Genomic DNA, 14,820 nt, shown 5'->3' with positions numbered 1-14,820 from the left:
ATTCGGGGGCTAAGTATATAAAAATAAGCTTGCCTTGCCAGCATCCACAGGAATGCAAGCTAAATAGAGAGCATGCAGCAGATCTTGCAACAGGGGCCATCATTTCATAGCCGAATGCTTCTGCTACAGGATAATTGGCACAACATTCATCAAGCCGTCAGCTGGTTAAACTAACCTTAATCTGTGTGTCTGGGGCATTCATTGAGACAAATGAGGAGGAGAAGTCCACACCAATTCAACTTCGACTTTGTAAGCCTGCCATCAAATCCCTCCCATTGTCCATCTACCTCCACTAAAACATTTGCCGTCATCTTTGATTACACTGCAGATGTGGACGTTGATGTTGCACGTGCAAGTTCAACGTGTCAAGTATGGAGGATTAAAGTAAATAAATTCCTAACATCTAATCTATTTTTCTTGAAGGAACTACTTTTAATTTCATACCTTGGATTTAAAGATTTTCATGCAATACTTTATCTGAAAGGTACAATCACTGATATTCGTGTTTTTCATGCAAGTAAATGCTTGAAACCCCAGGCCTTCCATGCTGTTGCTATGAAACAGATAGCTGTGCTTGGGAAGACGCCTCCCGGCTCTTGTTGTTAGTTACATGGGTTGCGTATAATCTTGTACAGATTAGCCAAAACACCATGCACCAGCTGCAAATAACAGTTCTACAATACTTCTAAGTTATGTATTTAGACTCAAAGGTATATATATATATATATATATATATATATATATATATATATATATATATATATATATATATATATATATATATATATATATATATATTAGGGGTGCAACGATATTCGTATCGATATTGAACCGTTCGATACAGTGCTTTCGGTTCGGTACGCATACAGTGGGGCAAAAAAGTATTTAGTCAGCCACCGATTGTGCAAGTTCCCCCACTTAAAATGATGACAGAGGTCAGTAATTTGCACCAGAGGTACACTTCAACTGTGAGAGACAGAATGTGAAAAAAAAAAATCCATGAATTCACATGGTAGGATTTGTAAAGAATTTATTCGTAAATCAGGGTGGAAAATAAGTATTTGGTCACCTCAAACAAGGAAAATCTCTGGCTCTCACAGACCTGTAACGTCTTCTGTAAGAAGCTTTTCTGTCCCCCACTCGTTACCTGTATGAATGGCACCTGTTTGAGCTCATCATCTGTATAAAAGACACCTGTCCACAGCCTCAAACAGTTAGACTCCAAACTCCGCCATGGCCAAGACCAAAGAGCTTTCGAAGGACACCAGGAAAAGTATTGTAGACCTGCACCAGGCTGGGAAGAGTGAATCTACAATAGGCAAGTAGCTTGGTGTGAAAAAATCAACTGTGGGAGCAATCATCAGAAAATGGAAGACATACAAGACCACTGATAATCTCCCTCGATCTGGGGCTCCACGCAAGATCTCATCCCGTGGGGTCAAAATGATCATGAGAACGGTGAGCAAAGATCCCAGAACCACACGGGGGGACCTGGTGAATGACCTGCAGAGAGCTGGGACCAAAGTAACAAAGGTCACCATCAGTAACACACTACAACGGCAGGGAATCAAATCCCGCAGTGCCAGACGTGTTCCGCTGCTGAAGCCAGTGCATGTCCAGGCCCGTCTGAAGTTTGCCAGAGAGCACATGGATGATACAGCAGAGGATTGGGAGAATGTCATGTGGTCAGATGAAACCAAAGTAGAACTTTTTGGTATAAACTCAACTCGTCGTGTTTGGAGGAAGACGAATACTGAGTTGCATCCCAAGAACACCATACCTACTGTGAAGCATGGGGGTGGAAACATCATGCTATGGGGCTGTTTTTCTGCCAAGGGGACAGGACGACTGATCCGTGTTAAGGACAGAATGAATGGGGCCATGTATCGTGAGATTTTGAGCCAAAACCTCCTTCCATCAGTGAGAACTTTGAAGATGAAACGAGGCTGGGTCTTCCAACATGACAATGATCCAAAACACACCGCCCGGGCAACAAAGGAGTGGCTCCGTAAGAAGCATTTGAAAGTCCTGGAGTGGCCTAGCCAGTCTCCAGACCTCAACCCCATAGAAAATCTGTGGCGGGAGTTGAAAGTCCGTGTTGCTCGGCGACAGCCCCAAAACATCACTGCTCTCGAGAAGATCTGCATGGAGGAATGGGCCAAAATACCAGCTACTGTGTGTGCAAACCTGGTAAAGACCTATAGTAAACGTTTGACCTCTGTTATTGCCAACAAAGGTTATGTTACAAAGTATTGAGTTGTATTTTTGTTATTGACCAAATACTTATTTTCCACCCTGATTTACGAATAAATTCTTTACAAATCCTACCATGTGGATTCATGGATTTTTTTTTTTCACATTCTGTCTCTCACAGTTGAAGTGTACCTCTGGTGCAAATTACTGACCTCTGTCATCATTTTAGGTGGGGGAACTTGCACAATCGGTGGCTGACTAAATACTTTTTTGCCCCACTGTATGTATCGAACAATACAAAATTTGTAATTTATTTTATCAACTTTCCTTCTGACGATGCTGTCTGTGTTGAGCGCTCAGTGAATCTGCATTCGACTACTCCGCCTAGGGTCGACAGTGCAGCCTAGGCGGAGTAGTCGAACGCAGATTCACTGAGCGCTCAACACAGACAGCATCGTCAGAAGGAAGAGCGCAGGGCAAGCTAGCGAGACAGAAGTTAAGCTCTCCTTACAACATGGACCTCCCCCACCCTCATTCAGATCTGGCGTTTGGAATTATTTTGGTTTTCATGTGACGTATGACCCTGAAGGTAAGCGAGTCATGGACTAAAGTAAAACAGTATGTTGGATGTGCCATGCAATGCTCAATTACATGGGTGGGAACTAGTGTGTTAGCGCAGTTAGCTCGTTAACGTGTTAGCCGTCTAGCCCCATGCACGGGGCGATCGGCGGTAGCTCGTTAACGGAGATTTGCCGTGTTGTGGCGTTAAGGTCATTTCAACGAGATTAACCTGAAAGCACTAGTGGGAACACAACGAATATGACTGCACATTTACGCCGACATCATCCTAGTGCAAAGACAAGTGGAAGCAGAAAAAAAAACAAGCAAGCATGCTACTAACTTTAGCCGAGTCATTTAGACAGCTGTTTAATATGCTGCTGAGAATATAGCCCAGAAGAAGTGGATAGTATAGCTTTTATTTTGGAAAGAGACATTTCTCTGTAATAAACTCTCTTTTCCAAAGATGAGTGATTCCTCAATCAGATACAGGGCTCGCAACGTCCCGGGGCTAGCGATTTTTTCAGTCGGGGTACCAAAATCTATCTCTGCCCTGCCCGTCGAGCTATTGTAGGAAGGAAAAATATATGTCAATGCTTTTGCATTCTTTCGGAAATGTAGCTGGGTAATTATGTCATTGGCATCGGTGAGCCACTGTCAATATGTGAAATATTGAAATCGTGTTTGAATTTGCGCTTGTTTTTTTGCTTTCACTTTGCAATCGCGCGAACTGTGTATAGAGAGCGACAGCACTGATCTGTGAGTGATGATAATTTGCGCACCAATTCCTCTGACATCGTCTTATTAATTGTTAGCTTACTATGCAAACATGACAAGTGAAATCTCCCGCAGCTTAAACATGTGAGAGGTTGATCGCGCAGAGAATCGCTGAGCTTATGTGAGTGCGTGTGTAAAAGCAGCAGGATATATATTTGACTACGATGACCTGGATGACTGAGAACCTTCACAGACAGATATATATTTTAGTTCTGCTGAGCCAAATAAGACAGGTCAGGGTGAAGAAGTGACAGCCAAAGAAAAGCTTACCACAAAACGGAGAAGTTATGACAAATCAGACTATAAGGCAAAAAGAAAGTGCAGCTTTATGGTTTCATGGACAAAAGAATTTCTGTGGCTGCAATATGACGAGCTAAATAACCAGGGCTGCACATAAGTGGTCCGCAGGTGCGCATTCGCTGTCAAAATAAAAAACACGCACAAGGGTTAGGGTTAAATTTAAAAACTGTACTTTTGAGTTAAAATATATATTTATAATTTTAATAAATGACAAATTAAAAAGGCATGAACATTTTTTTTGTATCGAAAAAATATCGAACCGTGACACCAAAGTATCGAACCGAACCGAACCGTGAATTTTGTGTATCGTTGCACCCCTAATATATATATATATATATATGCCAAACATTTCATCAACCCCTGGGTTTACGAAATGTTTGGCTTTCCTTGGCTTTTCCTGATACAAACAAAAAGAAACTATTTTCTTGGGCCTGTTGTCAACATGCTTGTTTTTGCAACTGACAAACCCAGAATTGCGAAACAAAGACATAATGTCTGGGATATAAGCCTCATTCTGTTTTCTCAATGCACCGCGGCTCTAACACCTCACCTTCATCTGTTTCCATCTATCACCACCTAACTCTCCCTCCATCCTACCTTGTTTCATTTGAAATCTCATCTCAATCTTATTAGAGAGTTAACAAGATGAGAAATGGAGTGCTGGTCGAAACACACCTGTCCCCTCTGCTGCACTGGAGCTGCTTTTGGAGCGTTTCCTTTTTTGTTCATAGCTGCTGTGAAGCAGCTCATTCAGGTGATTTGATGTTGATGATTTTGTATTATTCAACTTCATTTGGAAGAAAGCATGAAAACGTGTATTCAGACAAAATCACAATATGCACCATTGTTCTCTGAAGCACGTCTTTGCAGTCTCTCCACCTAAGATACTATCCAATTCAATAGCAACTGATTAAGCCTCAGTGGCAACAGGAGAACCCCCCATTCCCAAAGTGCTTTAAGGGCACCGTGGGCAAGAAAAACCAAGAATAGATAAAGGAAAGGAAGTGAGAGCATAGTTTCCTTCTCCCTCGCTTGCTCTTTCTCTCACTTTATCCATCTCCCTTGTTTTCCCATGCGTCCCGAGACGTCTGGCTCATAATGGAGGAAATGATTGCCCCCACGGCTGGCCCCAGCACGTAACGAGCTCTTTGCCAAGATAACTGTGACTAGTCCAGCAGACAAGGGCATTGCCAGATTGATAAATGAGCCAGATGTGCCGGGGGCAACAGGAGTTGCTGGGGGGTTGGCACCGACCTGATGGGCTGGCACAAGAATGCTGGCCAGGGTTATTGTGTGTGGGCAAAGAGGTGCAGGTTGCTGTTAATATCTCTGCTACACAGCTTGATAAACACACAATAAAATCTGACTTTCCATAATTCTGTCTGTGAAGCTATGAGACAGGTTGCGACAGGCTGAAATAACATTAAACTTTCAAGTCAGCTCTGGAAGCTTTCTGTGAATAAGCCGAAAGTGTCTAATCAAGACTGTATACAGCATTAGATGGCTCGCAATTTGCAAATTCAAAGTTAGAAATGGGTACATGCAGCAACCTCTAGGGCTTAAAAAAAAGCCAACACACAAACACCAATTCCTGCAGTACCATTTTCCACTTGAGGCTGACTCCAAAAACAAGTCAGCGTTTATAGCGTGGCACAAAGAATGTGGTGCTAACTGACAACTAATATAGCCCTCTCTGTGGTACAGAGTGACCGAGAAGTATGGGTTTCAATTTTAGGACACTGTTTTTTTACATCTGTTATCAAGCATTAATTAGCAAGTACAATTTATGAATACTGCTTTCACCAAGGTTGATAGCATTAGCAGATAGCTTTGAAATACACACAGTGGTTTGTTTAATGTCATGGTTGCTTTGTGGAATTCTTTCTTAGTATATTTAGTTCTTTTCTGAGTTGGTGTAGAGTTAAATCCTCCCTTGGTGTTTGACTGTTTTGCTTCAGTAAGTCTCCTGTCTTTGCTTCACTCTTGTGTCTGTATTTTCCCTTTTTTGTTTTCCTGCTTTTGTTGATAGTTAGTTGCTCCATGTAATTTGCTTTTAGTTTAGCTTACTTTGTATTATCTTCTGTGATTCAGTTCAGCTGTGTCTCGTTCCGCTCAGCTGTCTCGACTTTTGCCCTTTTGTGCGTGTGGGTATTCCTGTCCTCCCTTTAGTCATTTTTCAGAGTAACTGTGATCTTGCCCCAGTGTTTTTCCTAGCCTTATGTTTAATTTTTACAGTTTTCAGTTCCTGTTTTGGACTTTGCGTTTCGTCTTTTCAGAGGACCTAAAGCTAGCCTGAATAAATGTTTCACCCTTTCTACCAGAAATTCCACCAGTCTTTGGGTCCTCATCCACATAACGTGTAACACTTCTAGCTGCAGGGCATCTTTTATATAACCTATGTTTGGTTAACATTAGCCGAAACAAGTCCAGCTTAGGCTGGTTTTCGGTTGACCCCATGCTGACCCACGTATGTCCTGCTTTGTAGCTTCTTTGGGATATTTTCACTTCTTGGATCGATTAGCTTCAGTAGATGAAATTAGCTTACGTTACCTAATTTACCTAGCTTACCTATTGATGTGAACAAATTGCTAAGCAGTCCATATAGCACCATATAGCTAGTCCAGCAACTCTTAGTCCTCCAAATTTTCAAATTACAGTACAGTCCATTTACACATTAGCATTTTTAAAAAGTCTTTATCTTGTAAAAATGGCCTACATATGGCAATTTATGTACATAAATATAATATAAACTTCCCATTTGGTTCTTACTTTGTTTTTATTTCATACAAAGTGAAATATTGTAGTCTGGAACAAAAAAAAGTGATAAAATATATGTTTTCTGTAGAACGTAAAAGATCATTTTCACACTCTCTAAAGGCAATGTTGCACAAACCCCTTTAAAACCAGGTTTTTTCTTTTTCACTCATGTATCTTTGCTTGTATTACGGCTATTTTTTCTCCATCAGCATATGCAAATACTTGTTATACTAGATGACTGAGTACAATTTGAAAGGCAGGTGCTTTTTTGTATCTACTATGGTCTACTGGCTGTGAAAGCACATATAATTCCAGGTTCTCATGCCAAGAACATAGTAAAGAAGCAGACTATGACTTCTCTGGTCTCTTATCTCTCTGGGCCACTGACTGCAAACTTCTTATAACAGTCATGGTTATTTATTCTCCCAAAAACAACTCCTGAAGAAGATGGTAACGAATGTGTTTTCGTTGGAATGCTGGCAGCATAAAGAAGACACGAATGTGCTGACACTCTATACATAACAGAGAGTGCCACAAGACATTTGAGATGAACTGTACAAGGTTGCATCAGAAACCTTCAAGCAAACATAGGTATTTATAGATGTTTCCACAAGAAGAGATTACTATAAACAGATCCTCATGCAGACACATGCACATTTAGAGTGAGACTGTCCTTGTACAGTAAACCCAAGGGGACTTTTTATTACACTAGTTATGCATTTTACAAGGGCCATCATGTTGGCTGAAGAGCAGCTTCTCTAATCAAATGAGGAGTGTGGAGTCACACACTCTTTCCCATAATCAGATGAGTCACCACGTCAAGGTTGTCTTCCTTAAATAACTTAACTTTGGAAGGGGGGGGGGGGGGGGGGGGGAAATTGAGCCATGCCGGGTTTCCCTGCAGAGGAAGCACATGTTATCTTTGTGTGTGTACATCTGTGTATTAACTGTGTGTATAACCAAATACACCTGAGAAGGTTGTGCTGTTGCTTCTCTGCACATACCTTTTGTCACCTTCAAATGAGAAATCAACTCACCCCTGAAATAGCTTTTTCCTGTCCAAGCCCCGTTTCCTCAAATGCACATGTATCCACGCATATGAGTCCGAGATCCTAATTTAGATTTCCTTGCATGAATGTGTATCCATTTACTGCAGCAAATTGAAGGTGGTGGCAGCATTGTAAGGAAGTGAAAAACTTCCAATCTTCCTGTTTAGCAGGCGAATGAGGAAAGCTTATTTTTCATGCAGCAACTACGGAGTCTGCATAAGCAAACAGCTTTCCTAATTACACCACTAATGAAAGGCAAACACACAATTCACACACAAACAAAACCTTGTTAAATACACACACAAAACCTAATCCAGGAACCATTAACAGCTGGCAGGCTGAGGCTCACCTCTAAGGGAAGGAAGAGGAAATTGGGGTGCGCAGAGATGCCAAAACAAGAGCCAGTGAAAATACACAGACATTTACCCCCGGCGGCAAGAATTCATTTACCTTTCCTAATAGGTGAAGAAGTGCCTGGCGAAACCGGAGCCTCTGGAACACGAAGAGGTCATACACAGCTGACACAGCCAGCACCGTCACCCCCTGCTCCTTCCAAAGCATGCTGGCTGCTGCAAACCACAGGCTGCCCAGCATCCAGCCCCAGCACCTGATGACAGAGCCTCCACCACATTGCCTGTTCTGGAAGGCCCCATGTGGCACCGGTCGGAGTCCACAGTGTCGCACATAGCAGAGAAGAGACAGCAAGAAAAACAAAGCGGCACCAACGTCCGCCCTTCCCACCACACCAGCGACTGCTTCAGTGTGAATCGGGTGGGAGGCAAAAAGAAGGCCTGCCAAAAGGCTCCACAATCCCCCACCCAGCAGCGGCCGGCTGAAGGCTGTGACAAGGGCTGTGACCAGGCCGTGCAGCACCACATTCATTAAGTGGTAGCCCCAAGGGTTGAGGCTGTGCAGGGAGTAGTTGAGGCGGAAGGAGAGGGTGCAGAGTGGACGGAAAGACTTGTGGCTGCCACTGTGAGTGAGCAAAGTGCCCCAGAAGTCGTCATACAGGATGTTGGTCCAGGGAGTCTCAGGGAGAAGGTCCTGGTTGGTCTTGATGGCTCGGCTGAAAGAACAAAAGGAATAGGTATGAGGCGTTTATTGATTTAATATTGATATTTTGTGCTATGAGCCAACATTTTCAACATACAAGTATGGGTGTAGTCAGTTTAAAATATTAGATTAAAGCAACTTTAAGGTCAACATTCTTTAAAATGTGTTTTCAACTGCGTGTATTAACAAAGAATTTCTTTGCAGAAGCCCTTACGTAGCATCCATCTGAATTGTGTACACGGAGATAGGAGTCATTTGGAATACCAAGTTTTCTATCTTGCTAATCATGCACTCATAAGTGAAACTTAATAGCCAAATGCAATGAGAACACCACAGAGTATTTGATTAAACACAGAGACGTGCACGCTGCTGAGCTCTCACACACGCAGCATGCGCATATGTCACATGTACCTGCAAACACACACACACAGACAGGTGGTATAACACCCCCGAGGTTCTGCGGATTCTCGTAATTAGCGTCTCATTACTGAGGGACATGAGCAGCATTCGTGTACAGTCACAGACGGCAACAAATGAAGATCACAGCAGAGACTGATGAATGGGATCGCTGCTACAACAACAACAACTCGAAGCCAGGTTAGTGAAAGAAAAAGCTTGCGTAGATATTCCGCAGATTTATAAGTGTTTGCCAGGAGAAAAGTGAGACCACAAAATAAAGACAAAGGAATCAGTAACAGAGGGGAAACTGCAGTGAAATTTACATTTTCCATACACTTTAATAAAAGTCTGTGTTGTCACAAAACATCTCCAGACACTTACTTGAACAAACTGACCTTTAACAAACTTTAGTCAGTCAAATGATAAAAGTCACTGAATGGCTTGTTAAATTTTTATTTACTTTTTTCTGTAATCATTAAATTTCCAAGAAATCATTTGTCACTGTGGTCTGCTCACTGCAATAAGTCAGTAATATTGTTATCATAACTACAAAGTCACCAACTTAGCCACACACACACACACACACACACACACACACACACACACACACACACACACACACACACACACACACACACACACACACACACACACAGATTCCTCCATCAGTTACCACAGCAACCAATGCAGATATAGAAATCAATCTTTTAAATGACAACGCAACAGTCAGTCCTAAAAATGTGATTTGCCTAATAAACCAGGTAGTTAATTTTTGTTTATATAATTCAGTTTTATAAAACTGCATTTTCACCAGATCAGTGCAAAGATCTGAGTTATTGAGTTATTTTCCCATTGACTAAAATAGGCAATATCTGAAATTCCTGGGTAAATGGTAAATGGCCTGTATTTATATAGCGCTTTACTAGTCCCTAAGGACCCCAAAGCGCTTTACATATCCAGTCATCCACCCATTCACACACACACATTCACACACTGGTGATGGCAAGCTACATTGCAGCCACAGCCACCCTGGGCCGCACTGACAGAGGCGAGGCTGCCGGACACTGGCGCCACCGGGCCCTCTGACCACCACCAGTAGGCAACGGGTGAAGTGTCTTGCCCAAGGACACAACGACCGAGACTGTCCAAGCCGGGCTCGAACCGGCAACCTTCCGATTACAAGGCGAACTCCCAACTCTTGAGCCACGATCGAGAGAAAGCGAGAGAAGCCCTCTTTTCGTGGAAAGCAGCGGTGCATTTCCAGTTTTTTTTTTTTGCAGCATTTGCTTTCCCACCATGAACAGCCATGTCAGATAACAATTATTCTTGCTTCACAGCTGCATGCATACAGCAACCATTCAACATATAATTTATATCAATTTCTGTCCAGACTTGGTCTTCAAATTGTGCAATATAAAATGTCACCACTGAAGACAAAAAACAAAACAAAAAAACGTGTCCTTGTTCTTTCATGTGCTCACTACATCCTAACACCTTCAGTGTGACTTTCTTCTTTTCCTCCTCCTTGGGAGCTCCATTTTTACCATCCTTCGTCTAATATATCCACTATCCTTCCTCTGCACCTTTCCAAACCATCACAAGCTTGCCTCTCCAATTTTGCCTCCGAACTGCTCAACCTGAGCCGTTCCTCTCATACATTTCTAATCCTGTCCCTCCTGGTCACGCCCAATGAAAATCATAAATCCTTAACTCTGCCACCTCCAGCTTGTAAACCTTCCCCTTTACTCTTGCTACCATTCTTCTGTCACAAATCACACTTGTCTCCATCCACTCCACCCTGCCTGCACTCTCTTCTTCACCTTTCCTGTGCACAGTCCATTGGCTTGAATGGTTGAAGCCAGGTATTTAAACTCATCCACCTCATCAATACTTCCAGTCCTTGCATATTCACAGCTTCAGTCCCTACATTTAAAGGCCTTTATTTTTTTTACCTATTACCTCTGACAACACCTACCCATGATCCTCCTCCTCCTGTCTTCGGAGCACAGTTTCCGCTCCACTGGCATCCTACTGATCAACTGTACCAAAGGCGGTTGTTGTTAACTGATCTGGTATGGATGTGTAATTGATGGCTCGCATATATGATTTGGCATTGATTTTCTGCTCAATGTCCTTCCTGACGCAACCCAGGCCTGTGACCAGCGTGTGCCGGGGCCCACACCCCACACCCACTCAAGATGACTTTGACCTTTCATCACTTCATCCTTGGGTTCAAGTGCCAAATCTTCCATCATCACATGGAAGAGATATTGCATTTACAACAATGAAACAAAATTACCTACAGCCAGCTAAGCCATAAAAATAAGTGCAGCATTTGAAAAGCAGGACTGATGCACTGAATAAATGAAAGGGGGATTGAAAACACCAGAACACCAGTGTCTGCACTGAAAAATCTGCCGAGTGTTTGATGGATAGTAATTTGATGCAATGTCAAGTATCACTGAGGCAGTGTGGTTTTCAAAGAAGGGTTGCATGCTGTCGAGAATGCAGCCTAATGAGTACCTACGAGGTGACTGGAGCAGACAAAGAAAATATTACTGTAGATCAAATTATAGTGGATGTAGAAAAACAGAGAAGCCCACAATACAAGAAATATGCCACTAATTGTTGGAACAGGAAATAAGAGTAAACTGTGTTTAATTTATAACACAGAGAAAACCAAAAGATAGCCAGATCTACTGATCTCAGGGCTGACGTGCCAATTAAAAGCAGCTGGGTGATGACAACAAGCAGATTCATTCCAACTTTTCTTATCCTCTGAGGACAATGCTGCTTTTTTTTTTTTTTTTTTTTTTTTTTTAAACAGGCTGAATATATTATTTTAATATCACTAGGAGAAGCTTGGGTTATGTGAGGTTGATTGCAAAAGCTTTGCGTTTCCAGGATTTTAACACTGACCCAGTAGTATCCCCCCGCTTTCTCTCTGTCTGGGTTTGATCATCCTTTGCAATGTTTCTGTGTTTGTGCATGGCACACTCGGGAAGGAAAGGAACAGCAAAAGGAGGCCAGTTGGGGACTTCCTTTGTCTACAGACTGAAACTCAGAGCTGAGCTTATAAAAAAAAAAAAGAGGACAGGGGAGAAAAAGACCGAGATGTCGGCCTGTAATAGAAGACAAGATAAAAGTAAAAGAATAACTAAGACAGCAAAGAGAGGGAAAAAAGTCAACCCATTAGCCTACAGATCCAGTCTCAAAACAATAACTGCTGAAGGAATTAATTTAAATGTTTTTTTCCTTTAAGCCTTCAGTCCTGTCATCGCGTGAGCTGTAGTAAATTCCTGCATTTCCCAAGATTGTTCTGTCAGAGAAAAGCATTGTGTATTTCTCAGGCTCTCACTTACAGCATATAATATTTCTAAGGAGGCGGTGCATTACATCATGCAGTTTACAAAGCCTCTTCCTTTTTTACTGTAGTTCCACATTGAGCTGTTATTTTAGAAATGATTTACAGTCCCAGCATAGCGTGGAGCATGAGGACAGCAAGGACTGAGGATACAAGGAAAATAAATGTATCCCAAGTTTATCAAAATTCAAGTCTTTAAAGTAATCTCACATTGCAACTCATTCTATGCTTATCCCAAAACACTCCTAAAAGATGTTGGCAATTTACTGAAGCAGAATAAATATTTTGTTCGTGAAAATCTGCAACTCTGCTCACGCTTCTTCCCATCCTGTCCCTTTGGGCGCTTAGTTAGCACACCATGAAATCCATACATGGCTTGATTCAGTCTCACCCAGCTCCCTTGTGTCCCTCTCCATGTCTTGGGTCTCAAAACTCTGCGGTGATAAATAATTTAAATATTCAAATCAGCGCCAACCACTCATCTCCCTCCCTGCTCCTGCCCGGCACTGGAGGATGCAAAGAATGCATTACCCATGAGAGTTTGGCAACGGGTCTGTGCATGCGCACGCAAAGGAATAAATGGTTACATGCGACGTGTCCGTTCTTTGTGTTTGCGAGTGCATGCGCATGTGAGATTGTGTGACAAGAGAGCCTGTGCTGATGGCTTCATTGAGGCCCGTCTCTGCAGCGGTGCAGATAGAGTGGCCTCCCAGAGTGATTGCTCTTACAGAAGGGGGTCTTTTGTATTCAAACGCCGTATGTGGGGCAGGCAGGCAGGCTGCAGGGCACTCTATTCACAATCCGTAAAGTACAGGACGGGGTTTGGGCTTTTCAATTTTCTTCCCCCCCCACCACCTTTTTTTTGGTGGGGGGAGGTAATGAGGGATTTCCACATTGTCTGAAAGGACACATTGGTGAGCAGGGATTTTTTTCCCCCTCTTTAGATCAATTTGTGATGGGGTGAGGTCTACTTTCACCTGTCCGCTGCTTTTAGTGGAAAGAAAATTGGCTGTCTTTCAGTGTTTGGGTATGTTTTTTTTCTCATTATGCAAATGGACCTCTCCAAGCGGTGATCTCACCACCAGTCATTTGGTTTTTCATGTGTTGTTGTTGCCTACAGACACACAGACTTTTTCCTACACTGAATGTGAAAAATACAAATATTTCACAAATATTTATTCTAAAGTGTCTTCAATATATTATAAGTTATGCCCTGCATAAACTTCATAAATGACAATTTTACCAAAACCCAGTTAAAAGACAAGCAAATTCCTGAACTTTAAGAAGATTGAATTTAAAAGTAAATGTATTTAAAAAAACAAATATAGCATACCAGCAGATATTACTACCATTTTTTACTATTTTGCCCCTTTGCTACAGTGCAATAAAATGCGTAACATCCTTAACGGCTTAAGGATTTATATTTACTGTCACTAACAACCAATCAAAGTCACGAGGTGCACAAACTTGGTCTACAGAGCTAGTTCACTGATTAAAGAAAGAACTCTAAGCATTTACTCAATTGCTCAAAGGTCAGATCACATCCCAGAAGAGGCTCCCATGCTCTGTCAGAACAGATGAGGAAAACAGGAGACATACACAGGAGCATCCTGACAATTTTCAAAATAAAACACCCCGCTTCTGGTCTACTTTGCAGTATTACACTTTACAAAAAATACTATTGCAAGAGTGACTTTAGGATATTTTAGTTATATTTAGTATGTTTTTTTAAATGCACTCCTCAGTACTAAAAGGGAGCATTCCAGGAGTGCTAGGTACACTTGTAAATCGTTGTGATTTCAAAGTAAGTTTCAGGGTTGTAAGTAAGCACTGAGAACAATTTTGTAATCACTTTCAGTGACCCTTAGAAATTGTCTCAGCCGCAGATATGCTGCAGACACCATGGTCGAGTAGTCATTCCTGTTACGCTTTTTATTTCATGTTTGCTTAAGGTTGGCCTGAAAACTGATGGTGGTGTTTTGTAGTGTAGTGTCTCTGGCATCACAAAAATTGTGTTTGCAGACCAGGCAGATGTCTGCAAACACATGCTCTCCATCTGATGAGGAAATTTATGTCAGTAAGACCGAAAAAGAGCCCAGCACAATAAAGCCACCGGATCCCCTCCTTGTAGGGGTCGAGGCTTCAAGAGCTCCATGTGTTGTCATATTGTATGGACATCAGCTAAAATCTTGAATCCCAAGATAAACAGACTGCATCCCATCCAAAACTTGTTTCCTTAACTGCAACCTTTTAAAGTTCAGCTTACAGATTTCTCTCCCACTGCGTGCTGGGTGAATAAATCATTAGTTTACATGTTTTTTGCGACCTTTACTCAAAGGACAACATTATTAACAACATTGCAAAACGCTG

The 14,820-nt window shown here is 42.1% G+C and overlaps 1 protein-coding gene across 1 annotated transcript in view; it reads right to left on the bottom strand.

Moving 5' to 3' along the window:
* The window catches only part of LOC146649952 (protein O-mannosyl-transferase TMTC2-like), a 72,477-nt gene that overhangs the window by 32,380 nt on the left and 25,277 nt on the right, over positions 1 to 14,820 (bottom strand). Inside the window, exon 2 of the mRNA XM_085386755.1 lies at positions 8,085 to 8,700. Within this exon, the coding sequence (XP_085242881.1) occupies positions 8,085 to 8,700 (616 nt within the window). The remainder of the gene's footprint in view (positions 1 to 8,084; positions 8,701 to 14,820) is intronic.

Source organism: Rhamphochromis longiceps, linkage group LG17, assembly GCF_057381845.1.
Source record: "Rhamphochromis longiceps isolate RC_006_pf linkage group LG17, R_longiceps_female_GT1.1, whole genome shotgun sequence".
Taxonomy (NCBI): domain Eukaryota; kingdom Metazoa; phylum Chordata; class Actinopteri; order Cichliformes; family Cichlidae; genus Rhamphochromis; species Rhamphochromis longiceps.
This window is presented reverse-complemented; position numbering and strand designations above follow the sequence as displayed.